At 42.6% G+C, this 18,274-nt stretch overlaps 1 protein-coding gene across 3 annotated transcripts in view; it reads right to left on the bottom strand.

Moving 5' to 3' along the window:
- Nucleotides 1-18,274, bottom strand: part of CYLD (CYLD lysine 63 deubiquitinase) — a 55,946-nt gene that overhangs the window by 17,381 nt on the left and 20,291 nt on the right. For 2 of the 3 annotated variants that reach the window (XM_058675001.1, XM_004583841.4), the window contains exons 4-7: nucleotides 13,558-13,656; nucleotides 11,749-11,865; nucleotides 4,750-5,126; nucleotides 469-634 (exon numbers count right to left, since the gene is read on the bottom strand). In XM_058675001.1, the coding sequence (XP_058530984.1) occupies nucleotides 469-634; nucleotides 4,750-5,126; nucleotides 11,749-11,865; nucleotides 13,558-13,656 (759 nt within the window). The remainder of the gene's footprint in view (nucleotides 1-468; nucleotides 635-4,749; nucleotides 5,127-11,748; nucleotides 11,866-13,557; nucleotides 13,657-18,274) is intronic. The other variant, XM_058675002.1, reaches the window with a different exon arrangement.

The raw sequence follows: 18,274 nt of genomic DNA on the forward strand, positions 1-18,274 counted from the left end.
TTACTTTCAAAGAGATGGCTTTCCTGTGGACACCTGCTAAACCGTCAGTATGCTTTGCCCCTGCAGCCCAGAACTGGGAAGGCACAGCATCAGGACCCACCACCTGAGACAACTGATGGGAACCTCACCCCCACCCATCTGACCATGTCTTCATGGCTCGTGCTTACTGACATTCTTCACATATTGAGGGAAAGTCAGTGCCTAACAGGTGACACTTCACGTTCTGCTTTACTAAATCCAGAAAATTAGAAGTCTGTAATGAACAGTAAAAAGTAATCCCCACTGTTTTCAAGTTCCAAACACTTTCACAAACTAATGCATTTTTCCACGTGTCCCCTCTTAGAATAATTCAGTTTTGTCTAAACCAAATAATCATGTAAACACTGTCACTAGCACCTAAGGCAGAGGGCTGTGAGATGAGAACAGCAGTCATTCTGGAAGGCAGGTAAAGGAAGAGCATCCAAATACCTAAAGAGTTACAGCGCTCGATCTGATTGGAGACGGGCTGCAGGGAAGCGAACCTGGAGTCAGGCCTGCAGCTCTTGAGTTTGACAAACAATGCCTTCTTCAAGGCACAGGTGAAATACCGGGTGCCCCTGAAGGTCCCATCGGTGCAGCCTGCACATTCGTCCTCCTGGAAAACAAACACGTCCACTTGTGCCACGCTGCATCTTGCAAGACAGAATACAACGAACTAAAGTTGTCAACACTTGCTCCCAGTCTATTCTTTCTTGGAGTCCCCTCTCCACACTAACAGTCTGTAGCTAACCAGTTCTTGCTCCAGCACAGAGTCCTCAACACATGTCTTTTCAGATTACATGTTTGAACCTTCCACTGGTTAACTGACTTTTCTGTACCATTTCCACGAGTATTAAAAATTAAGAGAAGAGGATGAAGATTGAGTGTTTTAACAACTCTCTTACCCCCAAAACAATATTCATGATGCTGTGACACAGCAGGTGTCCACAGGTACACCACAATCCCATATTTGATATCATATGGGATACCATTTGGGATACAATTCCATATTGGAGTACCAGCTCAAATTCTGGCTGCCCTGTTTCTGACCCAGCGTCCTGCTAATGTGCCTGGGAAGACAGCAGATGATGCCCAAGTGCCTGGGCCCCATCACACCCAAATGGCAGACCCCAATGGAGTTTTTGGCTCCTGTCTTCAGCCTACCCCTAGCCCAGCCCTGGCCAGTGCAGGCCTCCGGGGAGTGAACCAGAGAACGAAAAATTTCTCTCTCTTAAAACTTATTCATAACAAAAGCATAGAAACAAGTAAAAAACCACATTCATAGCAAGATAAATGCACTCATATTCTCCTCTCTGCATTATGAAAGAGGAGGCAATATGCTTTCTTGATCTCCCAAAAGAAATCTCAAAAGATTTCTGAAAGCCAAGAGTAATTTTAAATCACTGATACAACTATCGCAAACATATTGGAGAATGGAGACTGAGGGAAAAACCAGAAAAGTCGATAATAGCTTTGCCTTCCTTTACTTGGTTCTGTTTCCCATAAGCAGTCTAAATACATTAGCCTAAAAATCCATTTTCCTTCTTAGAACATAGATCAGCCAGCATTTGGAGCAAGCAAGGCAGGAGAACCCAGGCAGCACAGTCACAAAATTAATCTACCTATCTATCTATCTATATGTTTTTCTTTTCTTTTCTTTTCTTTTCCTTCCTTCCTTTCTTTTACAAATACAACAGTTTTCCCAAAATAAATATATGTACATACATATATATTTATATAATAGGGAAAAATTTGTCTAAGGTCCCATGTACAAAATTGCAATATTGGGGTACATTAAATTACCAGTTCCAAGGGGTCCAGGCCTTGGGGTTAGGGGTGGCTTGCAGCTCCCTGCAGTGTGGCTGTTGTGGGGGGTGCCCCTGCCAGGCCGGATCCAATGCTAGGGACTCAGGCCAAAGCCACTGCTGAAAGGCAGGGACTGAGTCCTTGGCTTTGGGCGGCCAGTACATCAAATGGTGCCAGGCTCTGCCTGCTGGCCACCCAGCGGCAAGCTCTGGGGTTTTTAGGATATGAAATTGCTGCTCAGGGACACCCATGAATACGGCCAGTTTTAGTGAAGGTGAGAGACGAATTCTGGGTGAATCCAAGTAACAGGGTCATGAAACTTTCAGGCAAGCATGGGGACTGAGATCTGATGGTTTGGAGGAGAGTGTCCATAAGATCTATTTGGGCCAGACTGATTCACCAGCCAAATTAGGATTCCTGAGATGGGCTGTTAGCACAGAGCATCACTCACTGCCACACACCAGTCCACAACAAAGCTATGGATGGGGACCTGTCTGGCAGGGCTAGGTACCATTACTTGACTGGGTGGTGGAATTGTGGACTGGCCACATTTGGCAAGGTCAAGACACTAACCAGCACGCGAGAGAACTTGGTCGGGGGGTAGACTCTGTGGGGGAAGTGTGGGTCCAACCCTATAGAAATACAAATCCCGCAGGTTAGCTCGCGAGCTGGGGTGGTGATGGGCTAAGCTACGAGTGACCATGGCACCCGCCATCTCTTACGGGTAAAAGAACCGATGGCAATCTGGGCAGGTCAAGGCAGCACCACCCAAAGCTGCATCCTAAAATAAGATGTGGGATGGGCCGAGCTGCAACAGGAAGGGGGCAGACCGGGCAGGACCAAGCAAACTTCAACTCACAAAAAAGAAAAGAAATCAGGATGGAGCACATGTCATTCCAACCTAGGCTCTTACCCCAACTGGTGTTTATGAGGCAGGTATACTACGGCACAGCATCGAAGGCAAAGACTGAGATAGGTGAGGAGCTAAGCCAGCTGGGTCAGAGCAACCACTGGCATGCACACAATCTAGGGCTGGGAATAAACTCGGTTGGGGAGCTGTGGGAGTATACCCTTGCTGGATTGGGATTCCCATGGGAGGGTGCAGCAGCTGCAGTGGGGCCTGCATTCTAGTCTGGTTATGGCTGCAATCTCCCTAGCCACAAATGTGGACTGTGGCTGGGCGCACCAAGCTGGGCTAGACGGCAGCACCATCGGGCACTCTGGAGAAGCTGGGTAGATGTAGGACGGACTAGGCTGGGTCTCTGCCCCTACTGAGCCATGTATGAGCAGTGTCTGGGTATGGACAAGCCTTGGCTGGGGTGAAACAGCCAACACCAAGAACTGGAATGGATTGAAGGCCAGCAATGAGGGCTGGCCTACGGAACCACCAGTACTCACAAGACCTGGCATAGGGAGAGGTTCTGAAGGAGGAGCTTGGGAAACTCCTCTGTCAGAACACAGCCCCTATAGGTGAGCGCAAGAACCACGATATGGAGCAACCCAGACCAGGCAAGAGGAAGATACCCACCATCATACATATGGCATAGGTCGGGGGCAGACCAGGCTGAACCAGTTCACATCAACTGCTGGCGAAAACGAGCACCAGCATAGAGTTTGGGTCAGGCCAGTTTCGGTTGCAACACATACCAGTGCACATTAAGGAATGCCAAGGTGAGGTGAGCCGTACCAGATGTGGTTGCAGCGCCTAAACAGCACACGTGAGAACCGGGGCAGGGGGAGGAGGCAAAGCCAGCAGGGGAATGTGGCCTCCCCTGCTGGACAACCACTCCCACTGGAGAGCATGAGTTGGGATGGGTGCAGACCAGACCAGGCAGGGCTACAACACCTGTGGGCCTCATGTGAGCTAGATTGGGGAAGGGCCAGATTGAACTGACTGTTCTGACTGGTGCAAGCAAAAATTATAGTGGGTTAGGGTTGGTTGGGCTTTGCCACATCATCAGATGGCAGAGGCTGGCACTGGGGGCTAATTCTGTTAAGTTAAATGCCAGAACCACCTGGAGAGTGCATAATGCAGAAGTTGGAGTGGCCTAGTAGGTAGATAGTGGGCACCTCCCTCGTGGGTAACCACTCCCACTGGAGAGCACGAAAACCAAGACAGGGGCAGGGATGGCTATACAGAAAGGCACCTGCCAGTATGTGTGTGGGCTGGATAGGTTGGTTGCCTTGGACTAGGCTTCAAAGCCCATTGACAAGTACTAGAGCTAAATGGGATGTGGGACAGACTGAACAAGCCTGCGGTACATACTGGCATGCATGGGAACCAGGGTAGGAAGCAGGCCTGGTGGGGTTATGGGGAGTCACCCCAACTAGGCTGCAGCTCCCACTGGTTTGAATGAGGACCAAGTATGAAGTGGGTAGGATCGAGCTGGACTACAACAACCATTGGTTCAAGTGGAAGACAGGACTGGAAACAGAACTGACCCAGCAATTGCAACCACCAGCACGTGAATAAGCTGACTGGGGCGACGGACTGTGCCAGACCTTGTACTGGCAAATTCACACAAGAATCAGGTTTGGGATCATCTCAGATGAAGCTTCTTTGGAGATCCCTCCAACTGAACTGCTGATCTCAGAACCCGAACCATGAAGAGACTATGTCAGTCAGTGGATTCTGAATAGGTTTCATCGCGATTGGAACGGCAAGATTGGCAGCGATTCAGACCTGTTGAACTGTCAAAACTGCTTGAGCAGGACCCTCAGAGCGTGCCTCACATCGGGGACTTGGGATGGGTGGGAGGCTGCGTGGGGCTTTTCCCTTTGTTTCTCCCCGACCCCAGACACAGGGACAAAAATGATATTAGTGTGGAAACAATGGCATTGCCCACTTTCCTGTAGCCCTTGACCCTTTGTACCCTAATCAACTAAGTAAGACCATTTTAAAAAAAATAAATTTTTAAAAATTACCAGTTCCAGTCCAGCTAGTACTTCATTGAGTCCTGGAGGCTGACCAATCCAGCGGATTACCCCATAGAAGGGTGGGTTCTCTTTCACCTCTGCCAGTGAACCCACTTCTAGACCATGTGAGTTGCTGGAAGACATAGGCAGGGGTGGGCTCTCCTGGACCGGGGCGTTGTTTAGCTCTCCCATCACAGACTGAACCGACAGAGAAAGTGAATTGTGACCGATGCTTCCATTGGTGTTCATCTTGGTCAGACTGAATGGTAAGGAGTGAAATCTGTTCTCGCTGGGCAAGGAGTTCATGGACGGAGGCTGCAGGGGCGGTGAAGAATGGCCGTAGTCTGGAGAGAGCTCTGTGAGTGACTTCGCAGGGTCTTCTGCAACTACGAGAGAAGTTCATTTGAGAAGATTATTATGCCTTCTGTTCCTGAAAAGGAACACACAGAGCCAGGCCCGCTGCCAGCTGATCCTGCGTACCAGGATCCTGGCAGGCAGGCCTCTCTCCAAGACAGCGCTCCCGCTTCTCCTCCCAGGGGCCACCCTTGTCCACCTCAGTAAATGCCATGCAGCTGTCCAAACCAAAAAAAAAAAAAAAACACTGAATCACATTGGACATGTTCACTGCCTGTAAGATAAGTTAGACACAATACAAACTAATGGCAAAAAAATTCACAAATATTTCTAAACAGTTGATGGACCCAAGGAAAAAATACTATGTTGTCAAAATAAAGAAAAAAGGAAGAGGAAAAATAGAAAAAGAAAGAATATTCACAGACCAAGGTGAAGCAACACTTACAGAGGATATTTACTGACTTGCTAATTTATTTTAGAACATAAAAGCTAAATATTAAAGAATGCAGCATAGAACTTACAAAGTGACTAGAACACCCCCAAAGCAAGTAAGAATAAATAAAAGACAGAAGTGAATGAAAGAGAAAACAAATACATAAAAAAAAAAGCCAGAAGAAAACACAAACACAGTATACACACTCACACACAGGAGAGACAGCCATAGTGCACAGCCATGCCCGTAAAGGCCGAGCACAGCGGCCATAGGCACCTGGGAAGGGAAAGGCTGAACTTGTTAAAAGAGTTGAGCTCACTGGCTACCCTGACGTTCCAACAAAGGTCAGACTGGATCCTGCTCATACTCTGCACAAAAATTCACTCCAGCAAGCTTAAAAACAAATGTGGCAGGCAACATCATACCCTTGGAAAGCTATATAACTTCAGAACAGAGAGAAATTTCTTAAACAGATGCATAACGATCATGAAACTTTACTAAAACAATATGACCACGTGATATTAACAATCCCTTGCTCATTAACAGATGGCCAGCTAGAGTGAAAGTCAGAGCAACAAACGAGAAGAAAACATCTGTAATACATACAGGTGACAAAGAACTAGAACTTTAAAGATGCTTGTAAATAAATAAGAAAAACGCAAAAAAAAAAAAAAAAAAAAAAAAGAGAGAGAGAGAAAAGTAGATTTTAAAAAACCTCCGAAAGGCAGTTCACAGAAGACAACCAAACCACCAGCAAATCAATGAGATGATTCTTGTCCTTACTGATACACAGCTCAATGAAAGCCAAACCAACATGAGATCTCATTTCAGAACAAAGGTCTTAGAGTATCAACTGCTGGTAAGGCTGAGATGCAACTGACACCCCTCGGGATGCGGAAGGGAGTGACACCTGCCCTCTCAGTCCTGCGCTGGAACCTGATCTCCAGCATGAGGGCGTGTGGAGGTGAACAGGCCACAGGGCAAGACCCTCAGGAGTGACATTAGGACCCTTATGGACCTGAGAGCACCCTTCCCCTTCCATGAGGGAAGATAAGCAGAAAAGATGGCCATCTATGAACCAGAGGGCAGGCTCCTCCAGCACACCCACGCTGTGGCGGTATAACTTCCTTGGAAAACAATGTGGCAACATTTAGTAAAGGAAACACGCATATGTCCTATTACCTAGTAACGCTACTCCTATTTATGTGCCCTAGACACGTGTAAAAATGTAAGTTACACAGCTGATAGTAACACCGAGGAAATAAAAACAATTCAAACGCCCATGAATGGCCAAATGGATAATTAAATTGTGGTATATTCATATCATGAGATACTATATAAACAGTGATGAAAACAAAAATTATAATCATACTACTATAACCTGAATGAAACTTAGGAACTTTATGGTGAGTGAGTCACTGAATTACATAATGCATGAAATGTGATATCAAGCTCAAAAACATGAGGAATTGACAGTGTACTGTTGAGGAACACAAAGCTTAGTGGTAAACATGATGAGAAGCAAGAGAATTATAAAATATTACATTTAAGATGGTTACAAAAATAAAACAAAAAATTAATTTCAAAAACAAAAAATAAATAAAACAAAAGAAAAGAAATTTAAGATGATTGTAGCACAGAAAAGACAGTGATGAGGATGGGACTAGGAAGTGACACCAAAGAACTCAAAGGTGATGGTAAATGTCTTTTGCTTAAAGTGAGCAGTGCCTTCAAAGATACCCATCACAATTATACCTACTGTTCTTTATGTCTACTTCAAGTTCTTCAGTAGTAACATTTAGTCTGATATCTTAAATAAAGTATTCTTTCCTTTCTCAAACTCTAATCCCCCAAACAAGTATTATTGTTTCTATCTAAAACATGTCCATTTTTCTTAACAACGACCATCATCTCCTTAACCCAAGGTACTTTTATCTCCCACTCCACAGCCAGCACCTTCCCAGTCTATTCATCATACAACAGCTAGCAAAATCCTTTCAAAATTTAAAGATATGAAGCGCTCCCGTATCATTCTCACACTTAAAACCACCTGTTGGTTTTACGGTAGTCTTAGAGTAAGTACTAAACTTCTTACCTAGACTTCCGAGATCCTGAATGATCTAGTTCCCTACCTAGCTAACCAAACTCATTTCAGACAATTCTTGACCTTGTTTGCAGTGCTCTGACCATTCAGGCCTGTCTCCTGCTTCTCAAATACATCTCCCTGCCTCAAGGCCCTTGCCTGTACCACCTCCTCTGTCTGGAATGCTCTCACCAACCTCACCCTGGCCGGTTCAGACTTCCCATCAGGCCTCAGCCCAAATACCCTCTCCTCCAACAGTCTTTTCCAACCCCACCTACTTGTACCATCCGGTTCATTTCCTCCTCTGCACATATCACAATCAACTATTATCTTGTCCATGTATACTGATTACCTACCATACAATCTATGAAATATAAGCTGCACAAGAACAGCAATTTTGTTAGTTTTGTTTGTCTTTTCCACGATTGAATCCAGAGCAGTTAGTATACCCACTTATTCAAGAAAATATTTGTAAGGGCTTGGCAGCGTGGCCTAGTGGCTAAGGTCCTCGCCTTGATCCCATATGGCCGCTGGTTCTAATCCCGGCAGCTCCACTTCCTCTCTATCTCTCCTCCTCTCAGTATATCTGACTTTGTAACAAAAAAAAAAAAAAAAAAAAGAAAATATTTGTAAAAGAAAAAAAAGTGAGAAAAGTCAATAAAATAGAGAAAATTTCTTTAAGTGTATAAGTAAAAATAACTACAATGCTCTCCTACAACTAAATTATTTATATTTTCTAACTTAATAATGAAGACCTAAACAATTTTCATATAGGTCTTAAAGGACCACTATTTTATTTCCTGAAAGTTTTATGCAACATTACACCAAATTCTACTAGAATCAATAGGTTAGGAATATTCTCCTGCAATACAGAATCTGTATTATGAATAACAAAGACAAAATTACAGTATAAACTTTAAAATAACTTATATATTCCCTAGTTTAAAACTTAGAAAGAAGTCACTACACAGCAAAAGCATCCCCAAACCTGCCAGTAACGACCCAGAAAGAGAGCGGGGCTCTACTTCACCGAAGGACCTTGCCAGGTACACCCAGGCCATCTCTTACCAAGGCAGCCTAACAGGAGACGGCAGCACGATCTAACCAGCCTGCTGCCTTATGGCTGGCAAGAACTCTTTTATGTTAGGTTTCTTTTTCAAAACGTTTTATTTACTTGAGGAGTTGCAAGAGAGGAGCTCCCATCTAGCTGTTCACTACCCAGACGCACCTAATAGCTGGGCCTGAGCCAGGCCAACGACAGGAGCCAGGAATTCAAGCCAAGCTTGCCATACGAGTGGCAGGAATTCAATCGCTTGGGCTGTCACCGCTGTCTCCAGAGTCCACTGCCTGCCTTCAAGCAGGAAGCTGGAGTCAGGAATAAGATCTACATACTTTTTTAAATAATAGCAAGAACTCTTGAGGATTAAAGGTCTGACCACCTATCTTCATTGTCCCACTCAGTGTGGATTAAAAGCAAAGAGAAGACAAAAGCAAAAACTCCTCACTCGAATCACTTCCAATACGAGCATCTAACCTGAACTTAACAGCAGGTTTCCACTATTACCACGGTGAATGTATCTGATCCTATAACTAAATCCATATGATCACCACAAAGTCATCATAGAATTGTACAGAACATTCTGATTTCCATTCAGCTTGCCCACGATTACTAAATCTACTGTAGATCAGGCCTGTGAAAGACATCAGGACATAATCCGGCAAGTAAACAAATCAGTTTGATGACACCTGATCTAAATGAGCGGAAGTGGGAGAGGAAAGAAAGGGTTTCTGGATAAACTAAAGAGGCTGAGACGTCAGAGGTAAGTAGAAGTAGGCAAGAGCAGGGGGGACTTCCGGGCAGTCAGAGCAGTACACACAGAGAGAGATGACACAACATATCCCAAGAAGGGCTCCAGCTGAGGGGAAAGGAAAGAGATGGATAAGGGGTCACAGTGCAAGAGTCCAACGTGGCAAAGAAGCTTCAACGTCTGTCTTCAGGCACCAGTGAAATCCTAATACATATTAAGCAAAGGAGAATCAGGACAAAACACATTCTCCATCAGAAAAAGCACTCCGCGAGGAAGATGAAGAGGGCCGTAGTGCAGTGATTACAAGCATGCATGCTGGCGTCCAACAGACCTGGGCTGGAACACTGACTCGACTCCTACGGCTGCGTGATCTTGGCTAAGTTATTCAACCACTATAATGAAACAGTAAGTTATTATGAGGATCAACAAATAATGTATGAAGTGGGCAGGAAATGTCATTGCAATTATGGTGGTGAAAATACAGGTGCTGCTGCCGATGGTTGCTGTGCAGAACAAATTGAAAAGAAACAGACTGAGGCAATAACAGAATTTTGGCCACTTTGTTAATCCAGACAGGAACAAACGAAGGATCTGAACTAAGGCCGTGGTCACAGGCAAGACTAAGGCAGAAATGAGTAGATGGGGACGACTCTGATGACACCAAAGGGGAAAACCCCCAGGACTCTGTGACAATTACTTAGGATGTATGAAGGGACAAAGTCCAGGATGGGTTCCACAATTCTACGTCAGGCAGCTGGACTCACATCTGCCCTTCCTCACTCCCGATTCCCTGGCACAATCCAGTCCAGCCTCTGACAAAACTGACCAAAGTTGTCAATGACCTGGGTGCTAACCCCACAGGGCACTGTGTGGTCTGCACCTCACCTCACCATCCACTTGCCCCATGGCTTTTGGATCTGGGGCTCTTGGCTCCCCCGTATCCCTCTCAGCAGTCTTTATGTGTGTTTTGATGACTTCTCTTCTAAACCCAGTCATTAAGTTTCTTAAGATTCAGTCTTAACTCATGCCTTCCATCCCCACTCTCTCCTCGGGTAATAGAAAGGTTTATTTCTACAGTTTTTATTTTTCTTTTAAGCTCCAGATCTGTACATCCAGCTGTCTACTTGACAACTCAGCAACTCAACATCTTCAATAGGACACGTGAACTCAACATATTAAAAACAATTCATCAACTTCCTCTCTCACTAGTTAACTATGCTAGCCAGAAAAATAGTTTTCACTGCTCTCTCTTTCCTTCTTGATTCTCATTTTTTTTCTGTCCTTTCGATTCTCTTCTTTCCATCCACTCCTCTCCCTTTATTGCCCGTGTATAGTCCCAGCTACTATATCTATTACTGGATCCTGCCACAGGATCCAATAATGTCCTCGCATTCACACAGTTCCGACTTGAATCCATCGTCTGTCCTACAGCCAGAATGATCTTTTGAAAAGACAAGCTTAGGTATATCATTCCTTACTGAAAACCCTTCAGTGGCTCCCTATTTCCTTCCTCGGAGCACTCCAGGCTTCATGTGGCCTGGTTCTGTTGTCTCTCCATTCTCATTGGAGAAAATGCTGTTCCCCTCTCTGTGTTCCAGGTCCTCTGGTTCTTCATAGACCTCAGCACATCGTACATTCTCCCATCAGGCCTTTACAAATGCCATTCTCTCTGCCTAAAAGGGCTTTCAGTTCCCTTCCACTCCTCTGACAAACCTAGGCACAGGTCACTTTCTCAGTGACTCATCCTAGCACCCCGAAGTACATCCAAAAGCTGTGCCTTTGCTGCATCCTCACCATTGTGATGCTCCAGCAAGCTCAGTGATTGTTTAAGTCATGTCTATCTGAGCCACTTGATTGAAACTCAAAAGGGGCAAGGGCCATGTCTACTTCTCTGTGCCACTGTAACCTCTGTGCCTGGAAGAATGGCTGGCACACAGGGTGTACTCAATAAACAGTCGTTTAACAGATCAACAAAGAAAAGAATCAGGCTGAAGAAAATGATCCCGGAAACAAAGGAAGACAGAGTTTTTAAAAGGGAGTACTCTAAAGAAGTTGAGAAGGACACAGAGAACAGAGTCTTCAATTCTAAACAGCCTCTCCCCTACATGGATCAGTTAAGGGGAGATCAAACTGCAGACACATTTTTAAACGCTCCGTGATTCTGCAGTTCAAACTGTATGCAACATTACATCCAGAAATAGTAAAAGAATTTTCTGCTCATTCTATTTCTAAAAACTACAAAAACTGGTGAAAAAGTCATTTTCTCTGATGAGTGAAAAAGAGGATCATTATTTAAAGAAAAAAAAGAAACACTAAAAATAATAGATTACCTTCATCAATGTACCATGCATTTTTTGATTTGGACTGTGGTTGTGAGTCAACAGAAGACCCATTTAGGGTATAAAATAATTCAGATCTGTTTCTATTTCCAGGCTCTGAGGTAGATCCTATGGAACAAGAAAAGTTCCTTTTAAAATTAAAGTCAATATGTTGTGAAAGGTTTTTTTTTTTTAATATGAGAAATAAAGCATGTGATATTAACAACTGTTCATGTAACCAATAGATGGATACAAACACAGTATATTTTCTTATTATCTTCAGTTTTTAAAATCTTGGTAACCATTCTGGCAATGTGACAGGTTCTTCTCATCCAGAGTCAATACAGGAGGGAAACAGCAGTGCACTAAGGCAGGCACTTTTTATCTTTAAATAAACCCCTTTTTAGAACTCATTACATGTGCTGAAGCTTATTCCTAAGTGTCAAAAATCATCTTTCCCCAGTTTCATGTGATGAACCTACTAGTTCACAAATTTCAACTATTAAAGTTGTATGCCATATAGCAACATTTAGCTTTACAACTGACTGCAACTACTATGACATTTACATCATATTTGTGTAAGTTCACTCAATGACTTTCACATCACAAATATCCTGCCTAACAATGCATTTTCTGAATATATCCCCATTGTTTAGTGCCATATGACTGCATTTTAAAATGGTTCTTTTTCAAATTAAAACTCTTCAAATGCTATATACAAATCAAGGTATAAATTCAGTTTAAAAAGACGTAAGGTTTTAAACATTTTGAACTTGTTAATCACTAAACGGTTGAAGCAGCCCGACTTCTTACATATCCGATTTACCCAATGTAAGAGTTACTGTGTTGTGGGCACTTGGAGACCCTGGCCTGCTTCAGTATAACCTACACTGCACAGCAGAGAGCAGTGGAGTATCCAGAACCCACACAGCAACTGGGGCTTTATTATTATTATTATTATTATTATTATTTTCCCATTTAAAACAGTGAGCTCTATACTTTATACCTATATCTAAGATCTGCTACAACACAATTAGCACACCAAGGCTAGTTATATTTAAGAGAGGGCAACAAGTTTGAGCTACCCTATACACATCTATATGTTAACATGAAACACACTAAATATCCTATCACCTTAAATATCCTACAATGAATTCTAAGTCTCGTCTCCGAGGGCCTGACATCACATATTTCTTGCAATTTCCTTTTAAACAAGTTTTAATAGCTTTATTCACTAGATAAATGAGGAAAACATATTCTTCTCCTAACCCATAACTGACGGACAAACAAAAATCAACTTTAAACTTTTTAAGTGAGCTATTTGCTGCAGATCTGAAGTATATGGAAGCTAACAACAACGACAAAGCTGTGGACTGCACACAGACTGGGAGGTAGCTTCCGGAAGAGACACAAAAAGTTCCACGAAGCAGTTGGAAATTTAATCTGTGTCACGTCTAGTAAGCAAAATCCACACAATTAATCTCATGTATACTTTATTGTGTATTTTGCTGTCTACACAGGAATATTTTACACAGTTGCAACTGTAAGCTATATGCACAAATCAGCTTCAAAATTAAGCTGATTATGGGCCAGCAAAAGACACAAGTCCACAAGAAACTTTTTATCAGGTAAGAAATGTTGGAAACTTTCATCTTAAACAATAGCATCTACATAAGACTTTTCTTTATAAAATTCATAAGCTCTTAAAAATGGTTAAAAGAAGTCTACATATATGTTATAGAGTAATAACTCATATTTTTAATAGCATGGCAAATCAGATATCACAGAAATTACGAAGGGTTGTACCCTACAGATTCATACCTGTAGCCTTTGGTTTACTATGACTGGATGAACCCTTGTCCCCAACACCTCTGGGCATAAAGGCAAGTTTGGGAGGTCTCCTTTCCTGTGCCATGCTATCTGAAACAATAAATATGTTTTTTAAATATAAAAGCAAATTTTATGGAAGAGAAACAATAATTAAACAATGACGAAAACAAAACATAACTTTCCAATCAAAAACCAGATTGCTACAGTTTTTAAACTTCTTCTTAGAGGCCACCAGAAGGTGAGGAAACCAACACCCTGCTTCAAGAGGCACTTCCACCAGTGAACACAACCCCAGAGTACAGGTTAGCCAGACGCCTGAAGTGCTCCAAAATTTACTCATTTATAGGCCATTTTAGGGCTTAAAACACTGGAAGAAAAGATCTCTTCATAGTTGTTGGAAACCTTTCCCAGAACAGTACATTCAGGACAGACACTCTTGGGCATTACGAAGTGTTCTGCACTCAATTATTTCTGTAAGATGCTCAGATAAACAAAGATAAACAATTTCTATACTGCATAAAAGCAACAGCTCTAACATGCTAATGTGTATGCTGAATCTCTCAAGAAAGGTCTAGGGAACTTATACCATTTTTTGTGTTACTCGACCCAGCATCTCAGATTAATGTATTTTCATGGGATTATATTTTGAAAAAATGCACAGTCGAGAATATGTTTTGCGGTAAAGGATATACACACACAAAAAACATATACATGATTGTTCGGAATAGCACTGATGTATTTATATAAACAGGAAAACATACAGAACTATAGACAGATCAATATTAGAGAAATCCGGAGACATAAAGCAACAATATTTTTGAAGAAAACACTTAAATATTTCCTTTTCAAATAGAAGCATAACAAATTTGGCAAGCATACTCTTGAGGTTGAGGCATATTTGCCTTTAAAAGCCCAGCAGCATTCACAAGATTTCATACAGATCAAGCCAATGTATGAGAGAGTCAGGGTGGACAGCTTGTCCCCTGGGAAGTTCCATAACACAACTTGGGAGTCCAACATGACACGTAGGAGTCCTACCTGATAAAGCTGCATATCAGCAAAACGATTGTCACACACAGCGGAATTTTGAGGACAGAAAGAAAAAAAAGAAAGAAAGAAAATTTATACTATTCAAACACAAGAGAAAAGGAATTTAGCGGGGGAGGGGGAGGCAATCATACTGGATTAAGCATGGATAAACAAGGCTTGGTAACTTCTTTCCAGGGTTAGGAAAATCAAGGGATGCATCAGGACACTTCAAAAGCTCATGAAAAAATAAAACTAAAAGACATTTATTTGGGGGCAAAAAAAATGGTTTTCCATGAGCTTTTCCAAGTATCCTCATACTATTAAATTAATCTTAAACACTCTAGAAATGATCAGTGGAATATTGGGATAATATTTTAACTCAAAAGTGATGCTTATTGAGCAGATTTTGGCTAAGTGATAAAGTAAAACAGTAACTATATACTGACACTTTCAAGTTCATTTTGTTATTACCACTGAAAGCAACTATGGAAAGAAAATCTTAGTCACTAGGAAAAGTACCCAAAATATAGTATATAAATTGATGGAAAATAATTTTAACTCCCTAAAATGTCAGGGAAAGTAACGGAAAATAGCCTGAGTCTTTGGGCTCTTGGTCACTCACAGGGGAAACTTGTAGGAGTTCCAGGCTCCTGGTTTCAGCCTGGCTGTGCCTTGGCCCTTGCAGGCCTTTGAACAGTGAACCAGAGGATGTAAGATCTTTTTCTTTCTCAATCTCTGTCACTTTGCCTCTCAGACAATATTTTTAAAGAATCAATTATTTATTTGAAAGGCACAGTGACAGGGTTGAGAAATAGAGGTTGAGCTTTCATCTACTGGTTTACTTCCCAAATGGCCACAACATCCAGGACTGGTGCAGCTTAACACCAGGAGCCTGGAACTCCATCCTTGACTCTCAGAGAGGTACAGGGGCCCAAGCACTTGGGGCATCTTCAGCTGCTTTCCCAAGCACTTTAGCAGGGACCTGGATGAAAAGCAGAGCAGCTGGAACTCAATGGCACCCATATGACACTATGTCATAATACTGGCCTCCAAGTGGATAAATCTTTTAAAGAAATAATAAAACAGATTTTTAAAAATTCAAGAGACAGTTTGTGAGATTAAAACTATCCTATGTTGGCAGCATTGTTGCACAGTGGGTTAAGACAGCACTGCAACACCTACATCCCATATGGGTGCCAGTTAGAGTACCAGCTGTTCCATTTTTGATCTAGCTTCCTGCTAATGTGCCTGGAAAAGTAATAGAATATGGCTCCAGTCCCTAAGCCCTGCTGCAGCCATCCACATGGGAGACTAGGAAGAAGCTCCTGGCTCTTGGCTTTGCCCTGGCCTAGCCCAGGTCGCCATTTGGAGATGAACCAGCAGATGGAACACTCTCTCTGTGTAATTCTTCCTTTCAAATAAATAATATCTGAAAAAGAACCTATCCTGATTAAAGACATTCAAACACATAGTTAAGCTCTGGCTACCAAAGAGCATATACAAAAATGTACACAAAAGCCCTATTCATATTAACCAAAAGTTGTATATAAAGCATTCTTCAAGAGAATGATAAAGTACATCATGGTCTATTTATACACTGGAATACTATATAGCAATAAAAAGGAATAAATAACTGATATTCAAAATAACATGGACTATGTTGTATAAAAGAAACAAGATCAAAAGTATCCAGTATTATATAATATACTCAGAAAACGATAAAATGATAATGATCAGCTTATCCACCACCCTTACTGATTTAATTCAGGATGGTGAACCTTTTTCTGCCAAGGGTTTAGATACTTACAACATCATGCATGGGCCACACAAAATTATCAACTTAAAAATTAGTCTGTTGGGCCCAGCAGCGTGGCCTAGCGGCTAAAGTCCTCACCTTGAATGCACCAGGATCCCATATGGGCACCGGTTCTAATCCCGGCAGCTCCACTTCCCATCCAGCTCCCTGCCTGTGGCCTGGGAAAGCAGTCGAGGACAGCCCAATGCCTTAGGACCCTGCACCCGTGTGGGAGACCTGGAAGAGGTTCCAGGTTCCCGGCTTCGGATCGGCGTGCACCGGCCCGTTGCGGCTCACTTTGGGAGTGAATCATCGGACAGAAGAGCTTCCTCTCTGTCTCTCCTCCTCTCTGTATACCTGACTTTGTAATAAAATGAATAAATCTTTAAAAAAAAATTAGTCTGTTATAGATTCATTGGATTTTGAGTCCTGCCCGTGTCTGCCAGAATCAGACTAAATTATTTTAAAACTCTTACATGGTTGAACATTCCCCACCTCATATTTAATTAGAAAGAGAAAAATGCCTTGGAAAAAGCTCAGGCTGGAAATAGTAACAAATCAGTGAACAAATCATTGTTCTAACCAAAGAAAATATGTTTGATTGAAAATGCTTAACATTGGGCCTGGCAGCATGGCCTAGCGGCTAAAGTCCTCGCCTTGAAAGCCCCAGGATCCCATATGGGCACCGGTTCTAATCCCGGCAGCTCCACTTCCCATTCAGCTCCCTGCTTGTGGCCTGGGAAAGCAGTTGAGGACGGCCCAACGCATTGGGACACTGAACCCGCATGGGAGACCCAGAAGAGGTTCCTGGTTCCCGGCTTCAGATTGGCGCAGCACCAGCCCGTTGCGGCTCACTTGGGGAGTGAAACATCGGACGGAAGATCTTCCTCTCTGTCTCTGCTCCTCTCTGTATATCTGGCTGTAATAAAATGAATAAATCTTTAAAAAAAAAAAAAGAAAGAAAAAATGCTTAACATCAGTAGCCACAGGAGCACAATTCAAACTCAAATGGGAAGTTAAGAGCGGCTGAGGAATCTGAGTAGAATGATGTACTCCAAAACCTAACAGCAAACAAACCTCACACAGCATAATTCAAACATCTCTAGAAGACTGGATTATTGGTCAGAAAAAAATCTTCCTTAGACGACCCATCACTAAAAACCATTTGAGGACTGCTAAAATGTTCTATATAGGTTAACATCAGGACAACTACCAACCAATCTCTATGGAAACTAATTTTACGTTACCTATCAGAATGTAAAATGTATATATCCTTTAACTCGGCAACTTTATGCTCAACATTCTATCTTTTGGCCATACTGACTTCATGCAAGTTAATATGTACATTCGCATTTCTGAGAGTTCAAGTGTTGCGATTTGAACAGGATTTGGTTTCCCCAAACTCACATAGAGGTTTAAAGACAATGTCTGATGTTACCCACTGGTGAATTAGGCAGGGGCCTGATTCAACCATGGCTTAAGGTGAGGCATTATAGTAAGTCAATCGATTGGTTTAGGTCGCTCAAGTGGAGCCTCACAATCAAATATCAGCACACTTCTGTACAGAAACCACATTGGGCACAAAAAATAACACATCTCCTATTCCTGCTGCTTTCTGGTTTGTCGTGGGATCATGCTTCTACACAGGTTCTGCAACTACCAGCCTCCACTGGATGCCAGGCTAATCGGCCAAGCCATCTTGAGCTGCAAGGTGTGAGCTGAAGTAAACCTTCTTTCCTAGTACATGGCTCTTCTCAGACATTTTAGTGAAAGCAATGAAAAGCTAACTAAAAAGATAAGCTTACTTGATGCAAAAAAAAATTTTTTTTTGAAATTCATGTGTAATTTCATTATAATATCTACTTCTCATGAAGCCTTTGAAGA

The sequence above is a fragment of the Ochotona princeps genome, chromosome 16 (assembly GCF_030435755.1).
Source record: "Ochotona princeps isolate mOchPri1 chromosome 16, mOchPri1.hap1, whole genome shotgun sequence".
Taxonomy (NCBI): Eukaryota; Metazoa; Chordata; class Mammalia; order Lagomorpha; family Ochotonidae; genus Ochotona; species Ochotona princeps.